The sequence below is a fragment of the Furipterus horrens genome, unplaced genomic scaffold, assembly GCF_987537825.1.
Source record: "Furipterus horrens unplaced genomic scaffold, mFurHor1.1.pri manual_scaffold_8, whole genome shotgun sequence".
Classification (NCBI taxonomy): Eukaryota; Metazoa; Chordata; class Mammalia; order Chiroptera; family Furipteridae; genus Furipterus; species Furipterus horrens.
This window is the reverse complement of record NW_028327178.1, coordinates 41,172,329-41,197,661: the sequence shown is the minus strand read 5'-3', so window position 1 is coordinate 41,197,661 and position 25,333 is coordinate 41,172,329. Positions and strand designations below refer to the sequence as shown.

The window sequence follows — 25,333 nt, the reverse complement described above, 5'->3', positions numbered from 1 at the left end:
GCATGCATAATGTGAGCGTAATGAAACAGCATTCTCTTTGTATTTGCAAGACAACATGCTGGCCTGGCTTTTCCAGCAGTAGGGTTGGGAAGTTTCACTGCCCCACGATGAGATAGGCTCCTCAGGCCCCATCCTAGAGGATGTGTTTGTCCTTGGTCTGCCAGCCCACCAAGGTCCGCTGGATCCCATTGTGTGGTGGCCACTTAAGACAAGTACTTCTTCTTAACTACGAAGGACCACAGGATATTCTATTTTATTTTTTAAAAGATCTAATTTATTTTAGACAAAGGGCAATAGAGGGGAGGAGGAAAGGGAGAGAAACATTGATGTGAGAGAGGAACATGAATTGGCTTCCCCTAGCATGCACCCCGCGCAACCCAGGCATGCGCCCTGACCTAGAATCGAACTGGCGGCCCCTTGTTTGCAGGACAATGCCCAATCCACTGAGCCACACCAGTCAGGGTAGAACCACAGGATATTTTAAAGATTAAGAAGCAGTGAACTCTCAGTATATTCTAAATTGTATACAGTATCCTAGGATTTAATGTAAACAAATATATACTGCAAATTAGAAATAAAATATATGAGTAACTCCCATTAGGGTGATTCTAATACTAATTCCAAACTCCACGTTCACTGGGGTAGTGTAGAAAAACCCTGAGCTAGGTGTGGATTACACAATGTTGTTAAAAACTTGTCCTAAGACTCTTTTTCTTTCAGCCTCTTTAACCAGTCTTTAACCCTTAGGAGCTGTTTGGCCATTTGGGAAATAAAAGTCATTTTTCTGAGCATGAAATATAATTGTGGTTTTACCCTAAGAATTTCATATCAGGTGAAATTGTGTATATATTTTCTGCATCTCTGATATTCATTGAATAACAAACCAGAGCTGATGTGGCCCTGGTCAAATTTTGCAGTTCTGTGCTGTAAGAGATGAAGTTTAGGAGACATTTTGCCTTCACTATTTGCAGCTCAGCTGGTTTATTTCTAATGTTTTCCTTTGTCTCTTCCTGGATCTGATTGTAACTGTCACAGACATTTGTGCATCTGCTGAACATACAGAGGTTTCTTGCTCGTTTGGACTCCTGGATTTTTTCTGCCTACCAGGTGGTGTTTGAATGCCTGCATGATTTTAGGAGGCAAGGAGACTATCTCCCAGATTGACAGTTGTCATTGGAAATCCCTTCCTCTCTGGCACTTCCTCCATCTGAAGCCAAATGTGTCCTCCACAACTTCCTATCCTTAGGCCAGTTCACCTATGCCCCATCTCTTACCTTTGCCAGGTAACTTCGGGTAGATGACAGATCAGGCTAGTCTTTCTGTAAGATGTCTCTGCATGAGAAGGATATTCGCTCTCCAGGTGGCTGGCCAGAATTAAGTCAAAGTTGAATCCATGGTATGAATGAAGTTAACAGGCAGGTGTGGATTGAACCCTAAACATTGTCAGCTTCACTAGGAATATAAGATTATCTCACCCTACGGAGACAATTAATTTGACATTTATTAAGCTTCCATGGAAGTTTTGAATTCAAAACATCTAATGCGCACAAATATTACTAATAAGAATGCATATAAGATCTCTATAATCTCGATAGGGGAGAGAAGGAACAAAGGTCTGCATAATCTCCACCATGTCCATTGATCCTGAACTTCTCAAGTGATTACTATATATGGAGAGAGCGGTTGTTTGATTTGTTTAAATGTTCTGGGTCAGTTGCACCAGGTTGGTAAAGTCACTGAACATGGAGCTGTGAAGACATATAAACAGTTGGCTCTCACCAGTCAGTATAAGCTTGCTCCAGCACACCCCTGAGAAATCTGTGGGATATTGGGAATTTGAATTTTGACTTAAAATCCTTTTTTTCAAAGCATCTCTACTGTCTGAAGAAAGTCATTGTGTGTATATATACAAATGTATGTATGTACTTACCCATTTTTTTTCCTTCCATATTGCCTAATTTGGCCTTTCTCCTGGTCCTTTGTGGACTCATTAAGGGTATTTATAAGCCTAAGACTTTGAGCCATCATTTTTCCAGGTTGTACTTACCCATCTTTTTTATCTGGGTATCTCAGTTTTAAACAATTTTCCAAATTTAACTCAGTCATTTATTAACTGTTTACAGAGGCATGGATAATTTAATATGCAAACATTTTTCTCATTTACATTCAATTATAATTTATTGCATGCCTTCTGACTTTTTGTGTAGTATGTTAGTTTTCCATTTTTATTTTCCAGTATCATTCCTTTGACCTCTACAACCATAACTCTCTGCCCAGTGAAGTGATTTCTCTATGTCCTTTTTCCAGTTTTAATAACAAGTATGAATAACAAACTCACGAATGAGCCTCTCTTAACTAAATCTGGGGGCCACACTCTCACTACTGGGCCACTATTCTATAAAATAGATCCTTTCCATTTCTCTTATTATTTATTTGCCAACTTTTTCTCATTTGGGTCACTTCAAGTTGATTGGCTCATTTCTTATCAAGATTCAGAACTGAGTCTACATTCAGTGCCGAATAGATAATTCCTTTAAGACACCAACAGTAAAATCTGTTGCTCTGTCTTGGCTCACTTTTCCCTTAATTTTAGTATCTTCAACTACAGTCTTCACTTGATGAAAGTAAAAAACACATACTTATTAAGGAATGAGGAATGTCTGTCAGGCTGATACATATTTTTATTACATTGAGGCCCCCTTCTTTTTGTATAATTTTTTTTTAATCAGGGAGGTATGTGAGAGATAGTAAATTTAGTCTTTCTTTGCTAGCACCTGCTCCTCAGCAAAATTTCTACATGTTCTGACAACTGTTCCAGGGATAAACAAATACACTATCATTAACTGGGTCTTGCCTACCCTATTCAGCTCAGTAGGATTCCCACCTTCATATTAGCTCCTCAGCTGCCCCAAAATGATAATTTTTAAAGCAACAACACTCAAGGCAAATGTTGGATTGTGGATTTGCTTTTTTCATCTTTGCCCTAACCTATCTAGTTTTATGAATGCTGAGGGACATAAAGTGTAGTGATGTTCCTACCACCTATGGTGAAAACTCTTCCTTTTTAGCCCCCAGTTCCTGATTGTTTGAGAGGAGGGTGTTCTGAGTGTCTGCCTTTTGACTGCAAGGCCTCTGAGCTGAATGCCGCTCCCACGAGGTCTACAGCCTGGCCTGCAGGACAGTGAGATCAGCATGTCACTTACCTCCTAGAAAGCTAGGCACAGAAGTGCCAGAGGAGGTTGTGAAGTCCCAGCACCTGAGAGGTGGGGGATGCTCACACTTCCAATTAGTGTGAGGGAGATTCACTGAGGGAGTGACAGAGCCTACTTTCCCCACTGTCAGGATCTGCACTCCAATCAGATATTCGTTAAACTGCATGACATGCAGAGTATTCGAGAGTACTGGTTTCTTTAGAGAAATGCAAAAACAATATTGCAGAAAAATAAAATTCCCATAACTAAAAGAGAGGGTACCAATGAAGATGGCATTTAAATGATCTGAAAACATAAAACTGGGGCCTTGCCTCCTTGCACCACCACATCAAAATTACAACTGAATTATAGAACAGCCACCACTCAGAACCATCAGAAATGGAGCTGAATAGAAGTCCTACAACTACAGAATTAAAGAAGAAACCACAGCTATCCAGACTGGTAGAAGGGGTGGAAATGCAGAATGGGCTGACCTCACACTAACATGTGGTGAATAAAAATCAGGAGGAATAGCTCTGAAATGAGGAGTCCCAGGCCTCCCAGCTCAGTGTCCCAGTGTCAGGAAGATAAGTCCCTATAACTTCTGGCTGTAAAAGCCAGTGGGGATTAAGGCAAGGGAAGAAACTATTAGATTTCCAAGCAATTCCTCTTAATGGGCCTGTGCACAGACTTTCTTGGACTCATACCCTCTGATCTCCAGCACCAGAGCAGCAGTTTTAAAGGCATCAGTGGCATACAAGGAAGAACTGAAGTGTTTGGCATCAAGGTGAAAGCTAGAGGACAGCTTTCTTCCAGACAGAACTACTAGCAGAGGCCATCGTTCCCTTTCTGAGCCATCACCCCCACAGAGTTGCAGGCACCATCAACCTGGCTCACACTGTTTGCCCCACTCTATTGATTCCATGAGACTCCGCCCCACCCAACTTACAGGCCCACCCAAGCTGTTAACAGTGGTTTTTTTTATACAAATGGTTTGTTGAGGCTCATGCTTCAGATCTTCCAAAATCCTTTCAAGCAGCAGCTAGCTTCAGCAAGCCCCTGTACCTCTTGCTAACTGGCCCCATGCCCAGCAGTAGCAGCAACTGGCCCTGGTTCACAACCTGGCCTCACTAGTGCAGCTCCAAGTCCAGCACAAGAAGCAAGCTGCTAATCGCATTATAGCTTATGCCAAGTGGCCCCAGAAAGAACACAAGAGGTGGCTAACATTGGCCTGCATCACCCAGGAAATATCAAAGCCCCAGCACCCAGTGGATATCTGCAGAGCACTTTGGAGTACTACCTCCCAACGACCTCCAGCAATACACAGAAGGGGCACACTCAGCAGGCACCAGAGCTCTGCTAAAGTAAGTCCTGCACTGTGTAGTGGGCTGTGTAGTGGGCCCTAGCACAGCTGATCCTCCACAGAGGGCAGAGGTTTGTAGTCAGTGGTCATAGCCAGTCCTTGCAGTTGACTGGCCCAGGTAAACCCCTTCCATTGACCTGCCAACAGCAATTAAGTCTCAACTACTAGAGAAGGGTGTGCTCAGCCCACACAGAGGGCACACCTCGAGTACCCAACTTGGGTGAAAGGGAAGGTTGTGCCACTGGACCCTACAGAACATATACTACATTAGGCCACAGTACCAAGACAGGGAATCAGGAAAAACAAAACAGGGAGGCTTCCAAAATGAGGAGACAAAGAAACATGGCCCAAATGAAGGAACAGATTAAAAATCCAGAAAAAGAACTAAACAAAATGGAGGGAAAAAATTATTAGATGCAGAGTTCAAAACACTGATTATAAGGATGCTCAAGAAACTCAGTGAGGGCCTCAACAGCATAAAAAAGATCCAGTCAGAAATGAAGGGTACACTAATTGAAATAAAGAACAATTTACAGGGAATAAACAGTAGAGTGGATGGAGCCAAGAATCAAATCAATGATTTGGAACTTAAGGAAGCAAAAAAAAAAAAAAAAAAAAAAAAAAAAACAATCAGAACAATAAGAAGAAAAAAGAATTTAAAAAAATGAAGATAGTGTAATCAGCCTCTGAGACAACTTCAAGCATTTCAACATTCGCATCATAAGGATGCCAGAAAGAGAATAGAAAGAGCAAGAAATTTGAAATCTTTTTGAAAAAATAATGAAAGAAAACTTCCCTCATTTGGTGAAGGAAATAGACATCCAAGTCCAGGAAGCAGAGAGAGTCCCAAACAAGATGGGTACAAGAGGCCCACACAACACATCATAATTAAAGTGCCAAAATTTAAAGATAAAGAGAGAATTTTAAAAGCAGCAAGGGAAAAGCATTTAGTTACAGAGGAGGTCCCATAAGACTTTCAGCTGATTTCTCAAAACAAACTTTGCAGGCTAGAAGGGATTGGCAAGAAATATTCAAAGTGATGAAAAGCAATGACCTACTACCAAGATTACTCTTACCAGCAAAGCTATCATTTAGAATTGAAGGGCAGATAAGAGCTTCCCAGACCAGAAAAAGCTAAAAGAGTTCATGGACAGCAGACCATTATTATATGAAATGTTAAAGGGACTTAAGAAAAAGAAGATCAAAACTATGAGCAATAAAATGGCAATAAATACATAGCTATCAACAATTCAATCAAAAAAACAAACTAAGCAAACCAACAGAAGCATAGATACAGAGAACCTTTTGATGGTTGCCAGATGGGAGCGAGGGTGTGGAAGAAGGGGTGAGGAGGTGAGGGGATTAAGAAGTACAAATAAGTAGTTACAGAATAGTCATGGTGATGTAAAGGACAGTATACGAAAGGGAGTAGCCAAAGAACTTATATGCATCACCCATGGACATGAACAATGGTGTGAGGGTTGCCCGAGAAAGTGGGGAGTACTGGGTGGAGGAAGGCAATGGAGGAAATATTGGAACAACTTGAATAGCAAAATCAATAAAATATAATTTTAAAAAACACAACTGAGCATAGATTTATGCAGTGCAAACCATGTAGGTGCTGAAGAGATTCTGGCCCAGCTAACTGGGGATGAGGCTAATTGACTCATTGAGGGGAAATTTTGTAAGGTATTTTGCTCTGTGTCCTGTTTTTATTGAGGTAACATTGGCTAATAACATTATATAAATTTCAGGTATACAACATTATGATATGATATCTGCATACTGTTATTGTGTATTCACCACTGAAAGTCTAGATTCCATCCATTACCGTATATTTGGCCTCCTTTACCAATTTCATCCTCCCCTCACCACACCCCTCTGGCAACCATCATTCTTTGCTTTTTTTATGTTTCAAATATGAGTGAAATTCAGCTTTTGTCCTTTTCTGCCTGATGTATTTTACTTAGTATAATACCCTCAAGATCCACTTATGTTGTCACAGATGTTAATATGTTTTCTTTTTTATAGATGAGGAGTATTCCATTGTGTATGTGTTGGGGGGCATCTTTTTCCATTCATTCATCAATGGACACATCAAAAATACAGGAGATAACAAATGCTGGCAAGGATGGGTGAAAAAGGAATCCTCATGCATTGTTGGTGGGAACGTAAATTGGTGTAGCCAGAATGGAAAACAGTATGGAACATCCTCAAAAAATTAAGAATAGAACTACCATATGATCCAGCAATTCCTCTTCTGGGTATTTTTCATACAAATATGAAAACACTAAATTAAAAAGATATATGTGCCCCTATGTTCATTGCAGTATTATTTACTGTAGTCAAGATTTGGAAACAACCTAAGTGTGGATAAGGTTTTAAAAGAAGTCACTTGGTAGAGAGGAATAGTATTGCAGGGAGAAGGAGGGCAAATCTCAAGACCTGGAAGGAGAGTGAGCAGACTTTCTGGTGAGTGCAGTGAGCCCTCTGGTTAGGGACTCAGGGCTCTTTCCCACACTTCTTCAAGCTTTTGTTCAAATGTTACCCTGCGAAGCCACCTCTGATCACTCTATTTAAAATGTCATCAATCTCTCCCACATGCCTTTTGCCCATTCCTTGCTTTATTTTACTCCATAGCATTTACCACCTTCTAACATATGAAAATGTCTTCCCACTGAAGTATAAGTGCCATAAGAGCAGAGATTTTTGTCTGTTTTGTTCACCATTATACACAGTGCCTGGTCAATAGTAGGTACTCCATACTTATTTCTTGCATAAATGAATAAATGGGATGTAGCAAGAAAGAAGTGTAGTGAAGTGGGCAATGTTTTGGGGACTCTAAATAACTCTGGGGGAGAATCCAGAAACCTGAGTCTTTGAGCAGGCTGGCCCATGTGTGAGTGGGGCAGACAATAGAGTAAATTGAGCTAGTAGTTTCCTCACTGGGAAGATGAATGTTTGCTGAGATGATACTCCTCCTGGTCCTGAAATTCTGAGAACCTGCATGGTCAGAGGATGCTAACTGGCTTGCATGTTCTTCCTTTCCACTAACTTATCTCACCCAACTCCTGCAGGCTTGAACCATCAGCAGTTGTTTGGGTCCATTGAGGAATAAACCATTAGACTGGTTTTTGAGGCTCCTATTTCAGTGTATTAGAACTTTAGAAGAAAACTCAACAGGGGCAACCAACTGGTTTTGGTTTCAAGCTTACAGTGAACAAGGCCCCTGCATGTTCCATAGTTGCCTTGAAATTACGAAGCTACCTACTTCTCCCAGCCGACCCCATTCCAAAAATTCCATCACCATTAGGGGATGAGTTCCCTGAGGGGCTCAAAGACCTTACCAGCCAAACTTCCAAGTCAGTCCTCGGCTCTCACAGAGATAATGAGCATTTATTTAGGTGGAATTAACTTGTTGCTCAAGCATGTCACCATAGAATAGTAAGAGAAATTACAGCCTATAGTAATAATTAACTTCCTAGGGACTGAATTTAACTCTTCTTTTCTGTCAACATTTGAAAAAATGCTTCTGCACCCCATTATTTTGACAGAACACTCATACAAGTCTAACCTGTCAGCTTTCTACAGTTTATCTTGTTAGGTATACTAAATCTTGCTTTGTTTTGCTTTCCACTTCTGCAAGTCAATAAGCTTGGAGAAGCAGTGTGTGATAAATCTGGGCCCAGCTCCCAGCCTAGCCACTCACTGATTTGAGTATTCAGCCTCTTTGGCCCTCACTTTCATAAAATCTATTAAATTAAGAGTTTAGTTCCTACTTTGCAGGATTATTAAAGGAATTGTAAGTAACCAGGAGGGGGTTTCAGGTCCTCAGTGATGGCAGCCTTCCTCACAATTCCTCTTTGCATTAGCAGAAATAGGAAACTCTCACCCACTAAACAAATGTATAGTGGCCTTCCTCCAAATACCTGCACAGCAAGTGTCCTGCTCAATTATACAACAGACTCTGATGGTCCAACTTAGAGTTAAAAGTTCTTTTAATTAAAAGATTCAGTGCCTAGTCATAGAAGGACATTGTTTGGCAGTGCCAGATAATGAAGTGGTCAGGGTTGCTGAAATGTATCATCAGGCTTGTTGACAATTCCCTCTGTGCCCATAGAATACAAAGAACAGGAAGAGAGCCAAGAGGAAGGGGCCAGCTAGGAGAGACAAATGTGAGAGATGTGATGGTTCAGTTCCCCACTGAGCAAGATTTCTTTCCTAAGAATTGAAAGCATTTGTGTACAGTTCATACAATAAAGGATTCATTATTATAAAAACCAAAAAGAGAAAATAATGATGTTCTGAGACAGTAAATATGCTGGCAGACACTATTATTTCTGAGTGGCATCATTACATCTGGCTTTTTCCCACAATTCTTTTCTAGTAGTCCAGGTACAAATTATAAATTTTAAACAAATAATACACACTTTTTTTTATATTAAAACCAAATCAGAAATGACTGCCATATATGAGGAGGGACCCCCCCCAAAAAAAAATGGAATTTATTTATAAAAAATTGTGTATTTATTTTTACATGTTAAACTTAAGTCCTCTTCAAAGTACTCTCTATTTGATGCAGTACTCCTATTGAGATTTTCTTTCCACTGTTCTTTCAAAACTGTTTTCGGACTCATCAATTTTGATGCCTTTTTGTGCTTCTAATGTTTTTTGTTTTGCCTCTTCCACATTGGTAAAATGTTTCCAGTTGAGGACTTTTTTCATCTGGGGAAACAAAAAAATCTTGTTCGGGGCAAGATCAGGTGAATTGGGGGTGGGGCACAGGGCTCATGCTGTTTTTGGTCATAGACTGCTAAAAACTCAGTTCAGTGTGGGCAGATGTACTCATATATCATCCATCATATGGAAAACTCTAGCCTTGGTCAATGAGCATCATATTAATATAAGCTCAGAATGAATGCTGAAGGTTTCAAACTCATAAAACTCTTCTAAATAATTTTCCTGAGTACATCTTTCTGAATACAGAGATGCTTTGAGACTTTATTTATTTTGCACAAAAGTTATTTCATTACCAGTTCTTGTCTTACTTTCATTTTTATGATTCTCCATATTGTTCGGGAAACTTGGCATAACCAGGTGTCCAGGGTTAGGATTTATATTTGGGGAACTAAATTACCATTAATAAAAAATACTTTAAATCCATATCCCATCATTTAGTAAATGGCCTTTATAATAAGGAAAACTTACTAAGGTGTTTGCACATTTAACTTTAGTTCTAGTGCTATTGCATAACATCCAAATAACTAACCAGGATGTTAACTCTTACTGTCTTGTTGCTTTTGAGGGCATTCTAATTATAGGAATTTATTTGAATCATCAGCTTTACTGTTAGAGCCAAGGCATTCTCATGGGTTTATGGGAATATATGCCACCAGGCAGTAGATTAATAACTATGAAAAAACCACATGAAAAGGTCCCTGCAAATCTCAGATCAAAACCTGTGGTTTTCTGGATTTTGTAGACTACCAGGTTTTTAAAGCTTCTCTTTGGTAACACGATCTTTATGGCAACACACTGAGCTCTAGACACTTGGTGATAATTATGACAGCCCAGAAGTGCCCCACACTTGCCTGTAGTGCCATCCTTAACCCAACAAGCCTGTGTCTGTTTTAACAGACAAGCCTTCCTTCGGTGATGTACATGGCAGAAAAATATGATAGTGATGAAAACTTTTTTGTTCTCCTAAGGGAGTGGAAAAATAGACTGGTTTGGAGCCTGGACCACAGCACTTGGGAAGGCTCTTTGTGAGGAACCACAGCAGAAAGGAATTCTCCTTGCTGGTGAATTCTTCTGGCCATCTGCACTGTCATTCCTGCAGTGTTTCAATTATTCTCGTCAACCGGCTAACCACCCCCTGATCGGTGGCCCCATCCAATCCCCGCTCTTCTTACTTTAAACATGTGTTGGAAATGGGCACTGGGGACCATATTGTCAGCCTATTGTGAACTTCCACAGAATACTCAAGAACTTAACCAGAGTGATTCTGGCTTTACTTGGCCCCTGAACTTTTTTGTATAATAAAGAGTTGGACATGGAAAAATACATTCAGAATGTGAGCCAAGAATTAAATCCAGTGGGAGGTAGTTCAAGAGGGATAACCAATGGAAAGGCATGGAACCTTTAGGCACATTCTGTCTGTGGCCTGCTGAATTACAAATGTGCTGTTTGGGCCATGTGTTTTGATAAGCTAGATCTCTTGGTGGTAAGGGGCAAAACTTCTGTTCCTGCACTAGGATCTCTTATCCACAGCACTCTACAGATCCATTCGCTTGCCCTTCATACCTGCCCCCTCCAATGGGAGCAGAGTCCCCAGTCTCTGGAAAGTAATGCTAAGAAAACAAGCACTACAAAGGCTGCTAACCAGGGGATATCTTTCTTGAATGTTTTTTTGTGACCATCTAGGTTCAAGGAGGAGGGGTCCCCCAACTACGTGAGCCAGCAGGATATCTTTGTAGTAGGCATTCCTATGTCTTCCCAGCTGAGGGCAGAGAGGGAAAGATAAAACAGAATTCTTATTAAAAATAAGTCTGGGAGGGGGAAGGAAAAACACAACAGAAAAAGTGGGTCAAGTGGAAATGGAGGTCAGGTGGTGCCATCTGATATTGATTAAATGCTGATATAGTCAGCAATGTGAAATGCACATTTTGAGAAGTGACTGTTCTTCAGAATGTGAACCAGTGACAATTGTCTGGGAGTGGATCTGCACAAATGCCACATGTACAAGATGTCCAGTGGCAAACACAGAGCTAGCACACATGGCCCTGCATTGTGAATCAGGGCGTACGGCTTCTGATTTTGCTTTACTTCACCAGCCTCACTTTCCCCATCAATAACAGATGACCTCTGAGCAATCTTCTAGTCCCAGATTTTATTATCTATCAAAATCTCTGCTCTGATCAAATCTTCTGAGTTTCTTCTAATAGGAAGTAAGAAATAGCCCTGGAGAGGCATAAAGAGCTCACCTGCCATGGTCCTGAAATCCAAAAGGAATGAGAACCTCACATCAATCATAAAAGTATCATCCAGCCTTTCCAAAGGTGGCCCATCAGCATCCCTATGTCTGTTATCCTCTGTGTTTTACAGTTGGTACCAAAGCAGGTTCATTGCTTCTGAACATGAAATGTGGTATGTTTGTGGATCTACCTATACTCCCTCTCAAAATTCCAAAAATATTTTCACTCTAACTGGATATGAGGAGTCTTTGTTTCATTTTAAACAGATTATGAAGAATCTGAGAGCTGATGGGTGTGTGTGTGTGTGTGTGTGTGTGTGTGTGTGTGTGTGTGTGTTTTCATTCTTTAGTTCAGGGTGAGCTGTTGAAAGTTATTTTGCTTTTGTTTTTTTCTTTTTGGCATTGTCATGAGGACAGTGGTATTTTAGTACAGGGTGAGGCTGGATTCCAGTGGGAATAAAAGAGGAAGCTTCCACTGAGATTAAAGGATCTCACACTTGGATGGTGGCAGTGGAAACGAAGAGGAATGAATGACTAGTGAGAGGCACCATAGTGCAGCGGAGAGGTCATGGGTTTTGGAGTCAGACCCAGGTTTGAATCCTGGCTATGGTGTCTATGGAATGTCATTTCAGCTATCACTATCATTCTTCCTTGAAGGTTTATTATATGGATTAAAGATGCTGTGTGTAAAGTATCTGGTACAGTATGAGTAGTAAGTGAACATCAGTAAACTGTAGATGAGATGATCATGATAAAAATATCCCAAAGGAAGATTTATTAACAGGCCCTGGTGACTGAGTGAATTAGAAATTAAGGACAAGAGAAGACTTCAGGGTGTCTTTGAGTTGAAGCCCTGGGGGTTTAGGAGAGTAGTAGTTTCTAGGTTGAATAGAAATAAAAAAAGTTGGGTGAAATTTGAGATCTCTTTTGGCAGGGCTAGTATCGAGATCAGTTTTGGACATGAGAGGTGGTACTGTGACATCCAGGTGGCAATTAAAAGAGGGTGGGAGGAAAAGAAGAAAAAGAAATGGGAAGGCCATGATGCAAAGAAGCTGATTTACACCAAGTCTGCTTGATCAATGAATCTGAGTTTAAAGCTTCACCATCAAGGAATTGGCGGACCAAAGGTTGATCTTGTATGATCATCATCTAAACTAGACCTTTGCTCCTCAAAGTATGTTTCTCTGACCAGGCATCACTTGGATCTTATGTAGAATATCAGCTCCTACCTCAGACCTGCTGAATCAGATCTTCATTTGAACAATGAGATTTGTAAGCACCTTGTGGTTTAATTGAGAAGCACTATTCTAAAGCATGGTCCCCAGCCTAGAATGTACTAGAGGTCCAGATTCTCAGGTGCCTTCTCAGACCTCATGAATTAGAAATGCAGTGTTTTAACAAACCCCTCAAGTGAATCTGATGCACCCCAGAGTTTGAGGATCATTACTCTAAGTCATAAAACAAATCCAGCCCCCTCCTGTTGGGTCTCTGGCTCAGGACATGGAAGAAATTGGTTAAACCCTGAAAGTTAAATTTGAGTCATTGTTCTATGCTGTTTCTCTCATAATTTTGCATTAATCACAGCTGAACTCTTTTCACAGAAGCAGGGTGCTATGCATAAAACTACAAACCTAAGGAGAAAAACTTCAGCTTTGGCTTAATCTCCACAACCTGCCCATCAAAAGTTATTGAGCACAGTTATGGGAGATGAACACATAAAGCGCTGTTGCTCCTGGGGGACACTGTTAGTAAGACACACCAGGAAACAGGTCAGAGAAAGAAGGACTCTCCCGGTAGTCCTTACAGTGGGATTTTCACGTTAAAACGTCTAGGCTTTGTCTTCTGTGTTCCTAATCAATTCGATGGAAAGTTTCCTTTTATGAGTTAGTTTCTGAAGTCACTTGCAGAAGTAATGGTGGATTATCATTTAGATTAGAATATTTTTCAAAGACTTGAACTGTGAGCAGTCAACATTTACCTTGTCTCATCAAAAAGATCTGATTTTCCTAGTTATCAATAACTGTGATAACTTAAATAAGGGTCAGTGTCAGTTGTCTGTATACATGTAATGTATAAAAAGTTAGATTTTAATCATAAAGGTACCTCTATTTCTGCTACAGGTTATAGTACAGTTACAGCCAGTGGCATGCTGGTACACCATTTGGGAGCGGGGTATGAGATCATAATTTGTAGTGCTTGCCGATTATCATGGTGTAAATACTCCCACAGGACTGATTTCAAGCTACCAACAGTTTGGTAAACAGCTCCCAAAATTCCTATCAGTTCAACAATAGACTTTAGCAAACCAGGAGGAACTAGCTCTAGTGCACCATTGAAACAAACATCAAGGGAAAGGTCACAGTTGTTGTTTTTGGTTGGTTGTGTTTGAACTGCTATAGGTTTAATAATGGCTGAAACAAGTTGATTTGGGCATTTTAAATCTTTTGTCATGTAGAGTTTTTTATTGAAATTATCAGAGTGAATAATGGTTCAAAACTCTTCTATGAAACAGAATTATGTGTTATTTTCAAGTCGTATTAAATATATTTATAACAACGTGGTTACTAAAGTGGTATGGTTAATTTTAAAATACATCTCATCCTTTAGTAAGGCATATGTAAAAAATTATACTTAATTGTAATATTTGAACCAAAATGCAAAAGGATACTCTTCTAAGTGATGTTTTTGACTTTTCTTACAGGTATTCAGGAAGGAACACAATGTACCAAATGCAAAAATAACTGGGCACTGAAGTTTTCTATCATATTATTATACATTTTGTGTGCCTTGCTAACAATCACAGTAGCCATTTTGGGATACAAAGGTAAGTATTCTTTCCTTTTTCCTTCCAAATATCAAGTTTCCCTTTATTAACATGATAAAAACCCATGTTTACAAAGATGAAGTATTCCATGACTGCAACTCAGATGCAAAACCAACATCCTAAGCTCCATCTTTGTGTCTTCAGCTTGCTGTAGCTGTAGGATCTGGGAGGTGAAAGTAACAATTCCTTTTGACTCAATTTAACAATAATGATAATGGCCCTCCCTAAGTTATAAAGATTTTTCCCTTTGTGTTTTTTCCCACCTATTTCTAGCTAATCCCTCTTCCTCTGCCTTTTTTCCATTTTATCTCCAAGAGGCCCTGTGGAAACCCTGAAGTGAACACACAGGAAAACTATGTTGGAGAGGAGAGGCCAAACACAAGATCTCCTGAGATATGACATTTCACCCAGGGATTGTCCAACTAATTCCCATTCTTTCTCTTCAGCACATTTACCGTGGTCACTGTTGTTTATATAGCTCCATAAAAATATTGCCCCATAGAATTAAACACAGAGACAGCACCACTACCTCAGTTATACTTTATGAGATGTTAGACATTCTTTCAATGTGTCTGATTTAAGGTCAGTGGAGGATTTTTGCCTGAATCCTCCAAACTTGAAGACAAAGTGGGGTCTCACCTCCCCAAGTGTCATACCCATTCCAAGACACCACAGGTAAAAGGTGTCATGATGCAGAATCATGAACTACATAAATCCTTTTATAGAAAACAGCCAAGGAAGCCTTCCCATCAAAGACACACGAGACAGCTGTGTCATCTGGTTTCAGCAAGAGGGAGACCTGTGGTCTGCTGATCTTCAAAACTTTCACTCAGCCACCATCTCAGCTGCCTTCCATCAGAAGTGACAGATTAACAGTGGAGAACCCCACATGTTCCCTTCTCATTTCCTTGGGCTGTAGATTTAGTCTAGGACAAGAAAGGTTCAATGTGAATTCCCTCCAACTTGTATCTCTTCCCACCTCTCTCCCAGTGTTTAGTGGTTTCCTGAGGAAACACAGTGTACTGGAATGAGAATGGGTTTTGGAGCCAGACCATTCTAGATCAGTTATTGATTCTGTCATTTGCAATGCAATTGTGAGTGTTTATTAAGTGCTTGCTGGCATGCCCAGCATCATGCTAAGTCCTCTGCATGGCTATGTAACCTGGGTATAAATCACAGCCTCTTAGAGTTTCCTATTTCTTATCTGCAAAATGGCAATTATGATACCACTTTTCAAGGTGATTGGGGTGAGCAGAGATGTTGTAATTAAACCACCTGTCCTATAGTTGGTCCCAATAAATAAGTGGCTATGTTTCTCTGTTTCTTCTTTCTTCATAACAGCATTTATACAGCTGTAGCCATTAGAATGGAAAAAATATGTTTAAAATACTCGGTGTAGTTAAGGCTTGTTAAGTCCCAACTCTAGAGACATATACATGGAAAAGTTGTGTGCTTCCTGTAGTGTGTTGACTGATGAATTTGAGCAATGGAAATTTTGGAAATTACCAGGCCATTTTATTCATTCATGATGAGTTCATCTAACATAGGATTAACAGAGTAAGGATTAAGATAGGCTATTTAACCAGTGCAAGGGCTGGACAAAGGTGGGGGCGGGGGAAACCCAGCTAGGGGAAAGGAGGATTTTTATGTCCTAGATAATTTAGACTCTCCTCCTTTACTAGGTTATTTAGGTCATTATCACTCCTCCATGACTTTTCCTAGCAAATCCAGATAAAGGAGAAACTTGTACTCAAACAGCCATTTAATAAATATCTTTAGGGATCAGTACTCTCTGATGTAAACATTTACTGAAAGATAAGGTTTGAAGAGCATACCAGCATATGGTATTTTGTAATTTTTCTGCAAGGAAATAAGGTATAGGATCTTTAAGCCTTCAAAATTATACAAAAAGAGCCAAAAGAGAGGGTTTTTTTTTTTTTCCTTTTTGTTTTGTTTTGTTTTATTTTCAAAGCACAGATATTTTCTCCATTATAATGTTGGAAAGCCCTTCTTGGCTCTGGCTTGCTTTGTGTGTGCCAGTCCATTTGCCTGGGAAACCTGTTCTTCGTTCCCCACTGCACATGTCTCTTCAATGTCTCACATGTCCTGCAAGAAGCCCCTCAGCGCTGTTAGGTGCTCCCCCAACCCCCATTTGTTCCCATGACACCTTTTATTGACTTTCAGCCCATCACACTGTATCATGGCCAGTGGGCTGATCTGTCTTACTACCCAAACTATAAGTTCCATGAAGACAAGAGGCTATCTTTTATTTGGTGTATCTCCCACTGGCACCTCACCTCAAGGTGTTTAATAGATACCCAATAAAGTTTACTGAATGAATTAATGAGAGGATGGGTGGGTAGATGTGCTGTGAATTAGGGCTGACTTCTGTAAAGGCAAGCAGTCAATGCCAGGGACTTCTAAATCGGTGTGCTCTTAGGGAATTGCAGCAACTTAAAGCTCTACCTAGAAGTCTAAAACCCTGGAGATCAGCGTGGCCTAGTCTGGAGGCTGTGATCTGACCAAGATGGAGGAGAGAAGAGTTTGAGGGAGCAAGACAAGCAGAGGCAAGATGACTGTCTTGCCCATCTTTTCCCTCCTTCAAGGCACCCATTCCTCAGGCCTCTACTGATAAAAATAAAACAATACAACATGCAATTTTGGTTTCCCAACACAGCCTTAATGAACTAAAATGCTGATACTTTCCAGATGTGTTTTCTCTCATACAGTGAGCCCTCATTTTTGCTGATAAGATGCTGGTGATTCCATATTCTAAGAGGCAGAAAGATAAGACTCAGTTCTCCCTTCACACATCTCCCTTTGAAGTCTAGAGACGTTCCATTAAAAAAAGAAAGGAAGAAATACTCAGTGAAATAAGATATTTCTCTGAAGGAGAACATGAAATAAAATAGAAACTCCTTATTTATAGGAGTTAGCAAAGGCAACTCCATGTGTTTTCCTCAAAACGTTCTTTACTTCTGTTATGTCACTTACATTGTGACCAGCAAGGATATTACTTAAGTTCCTTCTAGAGAATCTGCTGAACAAGTCAGAGGACTGCTGAGTCACCCAGACAGTGACTGTGACTCATGAGGCTTGTCACCTGCTGTACAGAAAGCATGTTCTTGGACAATTACAGCTTGCTGCATCTTCTGCCCTGGACTTTTCATCATCTGTCAATGAAGCTTCTATGGCAGAAGCCATCTCTTAAGTTCAATAGGTCATGTTTCCTCCAGAAAATTTCCTGAATAGGAAAATTCTACTCAGTTGTCCTGCCCAGAGGGCATCCATTTTAAGGCAATAAGAAAAACAGAAACCTGTATCTTTCTCAGTAAGGATCTCCTTTAACTCAATATTCCTTGTCATAGAATGTCTGCCTTGTCACTAAGCTCTGCCAAAGTAGCAGTGACAAAGTAGACTTTCAAAATGTGCATCAAATCACAGTGTGTAGCTGTTAGAGGCTAGGATGATACCCTACAACCAGATTTTCTGTATTTTTGTAATGAAAATCTAAAACGGTGTTCAGAGTAGAGATGTCTTTTTTGCATTCCAGGGGAGTGTAGTTGGTATTACTGGGAATTCCCAGGTACCAATGAGGGGTATGTTTCCCCTTAATACCACTATCAGTCTGGTATAGACACCCATGAGCAGCAGGCAGGAGCTCTGTGTTCTGCTTTTGCTCCCTCCTCTCAAAGACTGAGCCATGAACTTGTGTTCTCAATGTCTGACACTATGGCCCATACATGTGGATGCTTAGTAAACATCTGAGGATGATGACCCTAAAGAGAAGACAAGATATAATCCCTACACTCAAGAGGTTTTTGTTAGAGAAAACCTTATTTAGGAAAAAGAAATAGTAAATGAGAGGCAATGGACTTAGAAAGCATGGATCATGGAGTTAGATCTCCTGGCCACTTAGTCACTTACAAGCTGTGTGACTCTGAGCAAGATACTGAACATCTCAGAGCCTCAGTTTCTTCATCCGTAAAATAGGAGTTGCAAGGATTAACTGCAGTGATGGTGCAGCGTGTTTTGCCAAGATTAGGCACTTGATAAATAGAGGCTGTTATTGTTGCCATTTAGATAAAAGTTCAGTTGTGTACCATGGAAATCAAGTTATCAGGGAAGGCTTAGCACAATGGAGTGGTGAGGTTTAGAGTGCACCTTAACAGATGGGTGAAACCAAGACAAGCGGGGAGGAGGTTAGTGGCCCAGACCAAGGAATGATACCAAAGTCCCTTTGTAGAAAAAGTATTATTGTCGGATTATCCTAGAGAATTCGCCTTTGGGTACTTGAAGAGGGACAGCTCTTCAGGTATAACACCTAAGGCACTGGTAGTCTGAAGAAAAGTTGTCTGTCAAGAAACAATTTCCAATAAAGGGGAGCCCATGAAAAATCAAACTGCTAGTAACTCTTCTGTGTTTCATGTTTGTTTTCGTCATATGAAAATAATCTACAAACATCGGATTAACAGGGCTTCCAGGGTAAGAAAGGATGGCTCTGCCATTCTTAGAATTTGTGCTAGTAAGTTAAGAGTAAAAACCAACAAAAAAAGCTGTGTGCTGTTACAGCAAGTGTTGGTTCTGGATCTCCATCAGCATAGTGTTGTTATGCAGAAGCAAGCTGCCAGCTTTGCAACTCTAAAGTTTGTAGCTTTATACCCAGATCCTGTTTTTAAATACAGACACATGCCCCAGTGCATGGAACCAGTTCATTAGCACTTGTGGACAGGGCAAATCCTTTCCTTGCTGCACCAAAGAGAAAATTAACAGGTTTTTGTTTTTTGTTTTTAATGAATGGATTTATTCCTTTTATTCTACAGAAATCTGAATTATCTGTCTATGACAGTTCTATGTTTTTTTAAACTAAAATGGAAGAAGAAATGGAGAGGATAGAAAATAATTGCTTGTTAGCATATTTAGAGGTTTCTTTGGCTTCCAGGGAAATAAAAAAGAAGGCAGGACTTAAGATCCTGTGTGTGGTTTGAGGACAGACGGAGGCATATGTTTTGACTTGAGGATCAGAACTGAACCTAAACTTATAAACATTCCCTATTTTATTTTTTAAAAGTTTAGCTTTGCTAAAATACAAATGAAACATTTTGTTCTTCAGTTTCCAGGGATTAAAAGTATACATGCCCATCCGACAACCCTAAGGTGCAGATTATCATAACTATACCTCTTTGTCTGTGTAGTCATTTTTTTAAAAAAACAATAATTATTCAACTAGATGTCATACTCACTGCTGGGGCTGGGGCTGGGGCTTCCCAGGCTGGGTTGGTTTGTATGTTTGTGTGCATGACCTCTAGCTCAGCCAATTTTTCACAGGCCTCAGCAGTCAGCAGGCCGAGTCTTATTTATTTAAATAAATGGCATAAGTAAATATGTGTTGAACACCTATAAGTACCACACATTGAGCTAAGAGCTAGAGATAAAACTGAATACAAATTTTCCTGCCTTAGAGGATCTTACAGTAAACAAGCTATGACAATAGTGAAGTAAGTTCTGTAACAGAGAAGGAACTACTTGCCAAGAGAATTCTACAAGATGCATTTCAGCAAAGATTTCCCACAGAAATTGATGAGCTGAGTCTTGAAGAGAAAGTAGGTCTTAGCTTGGTGAAGAGGCCAGGGAAGAACATTCTAGGTGGAAAGAAGGACATGTGGAAAGGCTAGGGTGAGAAAGAGCACTTTGGCACCGTGCATACATGTCATTATGGCCAGACTATAGAAGCTTAAGGGAGAGCGTGACAGGCTTCTCCAGGGGAGGAGCCAGGAGCCAGCGAGCTGGTTCACTTTAGGTCATTCGGACACAGGGGACCGTACTTCTCCTTTCTGACAGAAACCAGGAGAATCTTCTCACACAATTATGTGTGGGTGGAACACTTGGTGAATAAAGTGAAGTGGACCCACAGGCTGTCTCTGGGGCACACCCATGCCTTTCTTCCATCTCAGGTGTGCATCTTCACTTTTCTTTCCTAAACTCTTAAAGATCGCCATGAGACTTGTATTAGGGGAGCAACGGGCATCAGCAGCTAATCCTGGGCTAACTCCCTGAACCTGTCTCCAAGGTCTCCTTTTCTCTGACTTTTCAGTGAGTTAACAGCAGCTTCACTGTGGCTCACTTCTTTCCTATCACAGTTCTAGAGCATCAAAGCAGAGCATGGCCTAGACTCTGTATTGTTGCTTCCTCTACCTCAAGCTGTCCCCAGCTTTAATAAACATATTCTCAAAATGACAGTCAATCAATCAATCAATCAAATGAATAGGACCCATTGGCTCACAATTAACATACAAAAGGTAGCCATGCTTAAAAAAAATAAAATTGTTATTTTAAAAAAGCTGCTATAGCAAAAAGGACAGTCAGATTTCATCCCACGTTGCTAGAGGTTGGAGCTCACAGAAGTCACTTTTAGATAAATACACTCTTATTAGACATTTGAAAAAGATAAACATACTCATAACCACAGAGTTATTGCCTCCCAAGAATAAGTAATAAAAGAAGCTTTAATTTAACACTTCATCACTAACTTTCCCTATCATGTTTAATCAACAAAATGGTTTTTTAAAAGTCTTCTTTGTAAATTTAGGCCTCTAATTGGGAACTGGTCAGCTATAGATTTACTTGTTACTAAGGAGAAGCAGATTTTCAGGCCTTGGTGGTGAAACTTAAGACAAAGTGGCAAACTCTTAATTTTGCATCCCTTCTATGAAGATTTTGTGTATAGACTTGAGCTAGATATTCTTTGCCATGAAACCTCCTGCTAGATGAATCCTAGCTGCCGGGGATGGTTGGGAGTGTGATGAGTAATGAAATTTTGTAAACAATCCCAGTGTTAGGACTTCATCTTTGGAAATTAATACAGATGCTCTTCTACTTATGATCATGTTACGTCCTAATAAACCCATCAAAGTCAGAAATGTATTTAATACACCTAACCTACTTTAAATGTGCTCAGAGCACTTACATTGGCCTACAGTTGGGCAAAATCATCTAATACAGTGGATACACTGTAGAGTATTGGTTGTTTATCCTGGTGATCGCATGGCTGACTGGGAGCTGTAGCAGCATCACAAGAGAGTATCTTACCACATACTGCTAATCCAGGAAAGATCAAAATTCAAAACTCGAAGTACAGCCCTGGCCAGGTGGCTCAGGGTTGGAATGTCATCCTGTACACCAAAAGGTTGCGGGTTCGACTCCCAGTCAGGGTGCATACCTAGGTTGCATGTTAGATCTCTGGTCAGGGTGCATTCAGGAGGCAATTTATGTCTCTCTCACATCTCTCTCTCTCTCTCTCTCTCTCTCTCTCTCCCTCCGCCCCCCTCTACCCCTCTCCTTCTCCCTCTCTCTTTCTCCCCCTCTTCCTCCCTCCTTCCCTTTCTTCCTTTCTCTTTAAAATCAATAAACATAGCTTCAGGTGAGGCTTTAAAAAAATGTAAAGTATAGTTTCTACTAAATGTGTATTACTTTCGCACCTTCATAGAGTCCGAGACCATCTATATAGGAAACAATACAGATTGACAACTTCTATTATATATAAAAACATACAAATTAGTTCCAAACAATTTCTAAACCATCCACAGCAATAATGAATCATGAGAATTATTCAGATCATACAATTATCAAGCTGACACATAAATTACCACTTGTAAAAATAAACTCATTTCTTTTTCTGAAAGACTGGCTTTTCCCCATGATTTCATTTATACTCTTTGTTTCAATGTTTCCCTTATTCTGTAATGAAATGATCTCTTGTTGAAACTGAAAAATAAAATTTGAGCAGGTATATGTATTAATGAATTGATTTTCAAATCTTAGTTGTAGAGAAAATGGACAATGTTACAGGTGGCATGGAGACATCGCGCCAAACTTATGATGACAAGCTCACAGCAGTGGAGAGCGACCTGAAAAAACTAGGTAATCTGTTTGAGAGTGAACACAAAGTTGAATTTACTGACTCTAATTTGTATAAATGACAATGTGCTATAAACCCACATTCACCCAAAAAGACATGGAATTTTTATGTTGTATGTTGTATGTTGAATCTTTCCTCATGATTTAATTCAAAGGCTTTTAATTTTAAAAATAAGAACCAAGTTTAGAGTTGAATCCCCCTCCCCACTGCAAGAACATTATTATGTACCAAAAAAAAATCTGAAGGCCAATCTTGATCAAAAAGAACCACTAATATCCTTTATTAAAAGCTCATTTATAAAATGCTCAGTAAATTTTTATTTTAGTTATTTTAACCTATATAAAAGAACTGTAGAGATTAGTTTTAAAAATAAGTGATTATAGTCTACTCTACCCTTTGATTTTTGTTTTCATTTTTTCAAAAGGAATTTTGGTGAATTTAACAAACAATAGATTTGATACCCTGCCCAGTGCTCTAGAATCAGGTAAATACTCATTCCCTCTTTGAGAAAAGAGGTCAGTCCTGGTACTCAGCACCCTTTCCAGTTCCCCAGGCCCCAGTTTCAGTATATATGTGGTTATACTTGAAACCTATATAATTTTATTAACCAATGTCACCCCAATAAATTTAATTTAAAAATAGACACATGATTTTACTAATACATAGCAGTCTGCATATAGCACAGATTTTATATATAAAATACAGGGCATGCTAGTGAAGTCTTTGGGCTCTTTGGCCTCGCCTGAATGCTCCCCCATACCACCAAGCTAAGTAACAAACATATCCTATTCCAGGGGACCAAACAGGGAAGAAAGCTATAAGCACCAATTCAGAACTCTCCACCTTCAGATCAGACATTCTGGATCTTCGACAACAACTTCGCGAGATTACAGAAAAGACCAGCAAGAACAAAGATACGCTGGAGAAGTTACAGGCAAGTGGGGATGCACTGGTGGACAGACAGAGTCAACTGAAAGAAACTTTGGAGAATAACTCTTTCTTCATCAGTACTGTAAACAAAACCCTCCAGGCATATAATGGCTATGTCACGAATCTGCAACAAGATACCAGTGTGCTGCAGGGCAACCTGCAGAGCCAAATGTATTCTCATAATGTGGTTATTATGAACCTCAACAACCTGAACCTGACCCAGGTGCAGCAGAGGAACCTCATCACTAACCTGCAGCGCTCTGTGGATGATACAAGCCAGGCTATCCAACGGATCAAGAACGACTTCCAAAATCTGCAGCAGGTTTTCCTTCAAGCCAAGAAGGACACTGATTGGCTGAAGGAGAAAGTCCAGAGTTTGCAGACGTTGGCTGCCAATAACTCTGCCTTGGCCAAAGCCAATAATGACACCCTGGAGGATATGAACAACCAGCTCAGCTCATTCACAGGTCAGATGGACAACATCACCACAGCCTCACAAGCCAATGAGCAGAACCTGAAAGACCTGCAGGACATACACAAGGACGTGGAGAACAGAACAGCCATCAAGTTCAGCCAGCTGGAGGAACGCTTCCAGCTCTTTGAGACAGATATTGTAAACATCATTAGCAACATCAGTTACACAGCCCACCACCTGCGGACGCTCACCAGCAATCTAAATGAAGTCAGGACCACTTGCACAGATACTCTGACCAAACACACAGATGATCTGACCTCCTTGAATAACACACTGGCCAATATTCGTTTGGATTCTGTTTCACTCAGGATGCAACAAGATATGATGAGGTTGAGACTAGACACTGAAGTAGCTAACTTATCAGTGATTATGGAAGAAATGAAGCTGGTGGACTCCAAGCATGGTCAACTCATCAAGAATTTTACAATTCTACAAGGTGAGTGAAAATTCTGACCTTATGTTTGTATTAGTTACCAACTGCTTTTTAACAGATTACCCAAAACTTGGCAATTTAAAACAATGAACATTTATTTTCTTATAGTTTCTGATGATCAAGAATTCAGGAGCATCTTAGCTGGGTGGTTCTGGCTCAGTATCTCTCATGAGGTTGTAGTCAAGATCTTGGCCAGGGCTGCAGTTGTCTGAAGCCTATCTGGGCCTGAGGGACCTGCTTCCAAGATGGCTCGTTCACATGAGTCTTGGCCTCAGGTCCTCAGCATGTGAAATTGCTTGAGTGTCCTTACAACATGGTAGCGGGCTGCCTCCAGAGCAAGTGATCAGAGAGAAAGAGCAAGAAAAAAGCCACGATGCTTTCTATCATCTAGCCTCAGAAGTCACATACCATCATTTCTACCATGTCCTATTCTTTAGAAATGAGTGACTCAGTCCAACCCACACTCAAGGGGGAGTGGAATTAAGTTCCACGTCTTGAGAAGAGGTGTGACTAAAAACTTGTGGCCAGAGTTCAGAAGTGCTCCGTTAAATATTTGTTGAATAAAGGATTGGTTAATTTGAATTTTCTCATTGCTTAATTATTTCAACACCATTATAGATTGGGCTTTTTTGGAAGCACGATTAATTCCTTTAGATCATGGAATTACCATTAAGAGATTCCTATTTCCAAGTGTCATGCACATGAATGGATGGCCATCCCAAGAAAGATTTGAGAAGAGATTATTAAGATAATAATTTGTGAGCTTTCAGGGAAGCAGGGATCACCATAATCAGATCACTAAGAAGGCAGGTGAACCTAACATTTCTTCACATTAACAGACTTATTAGATTGATTAACTTAGTAGAATGAGAAATAGCATATCTGGATTTCACCAAAGTATTTGACAGTGATACCCTTAAGAACAAGGTAGAGGTGTAGCTCTCTCTATGGAGCACACCTGTGCCTTTCCCCACCCTCTTCCCCCAGGTGCGTTTTCCTAGCCTCTCTCTTTCTCCTAAGCTCCAAAGGTCCTTCTTTTACCTCTGTAGCTTGTTTCCTGAGCCCATGTCTTTTATGGCTCACTTCTCCTACCTCTAAAAAAAAAAAAAAAAAAAGAACAAGATGGAGAAAAAGTAGCTGGATTATAGCACAGTTAGATGGATTTATTGTTTGAATCAGTTATGTGCGCTGCATAGCAAATTACTACAAACTCAACAGCTTATAAC

At 40.1% G+C, this 25,333-nt stretch overlaps 1 protein-coding gene across 1 annotated transcript in view; it reads left to right on the top strand.

Annotated features, from left to right (window-relative positions):
- The window catches only part of COLEC12 (collectin subfamily member 12), a 204,106-nt gene that overhangs the window by 134,741 nt on the left and 44,032 nt on the right, over positions 1–25,333 (top strand). The window contains exons 3-5 of the mRNA XM_090285759.1: positions 14,229–14,351; positions 22,173–22,271; positions 23,064–24,110. Coding sequence (XP_090141885.1) covers positions 14,229–14,351; positions 22,173–22,271; positions 23,064–24,110 — 1,269 coding nt within the window. The remainder of the gene's footprint in view (positions 1–14,228; positions 14,352–22,172; positions 22,272–23,063; positions 24,111–25,333) is intronic.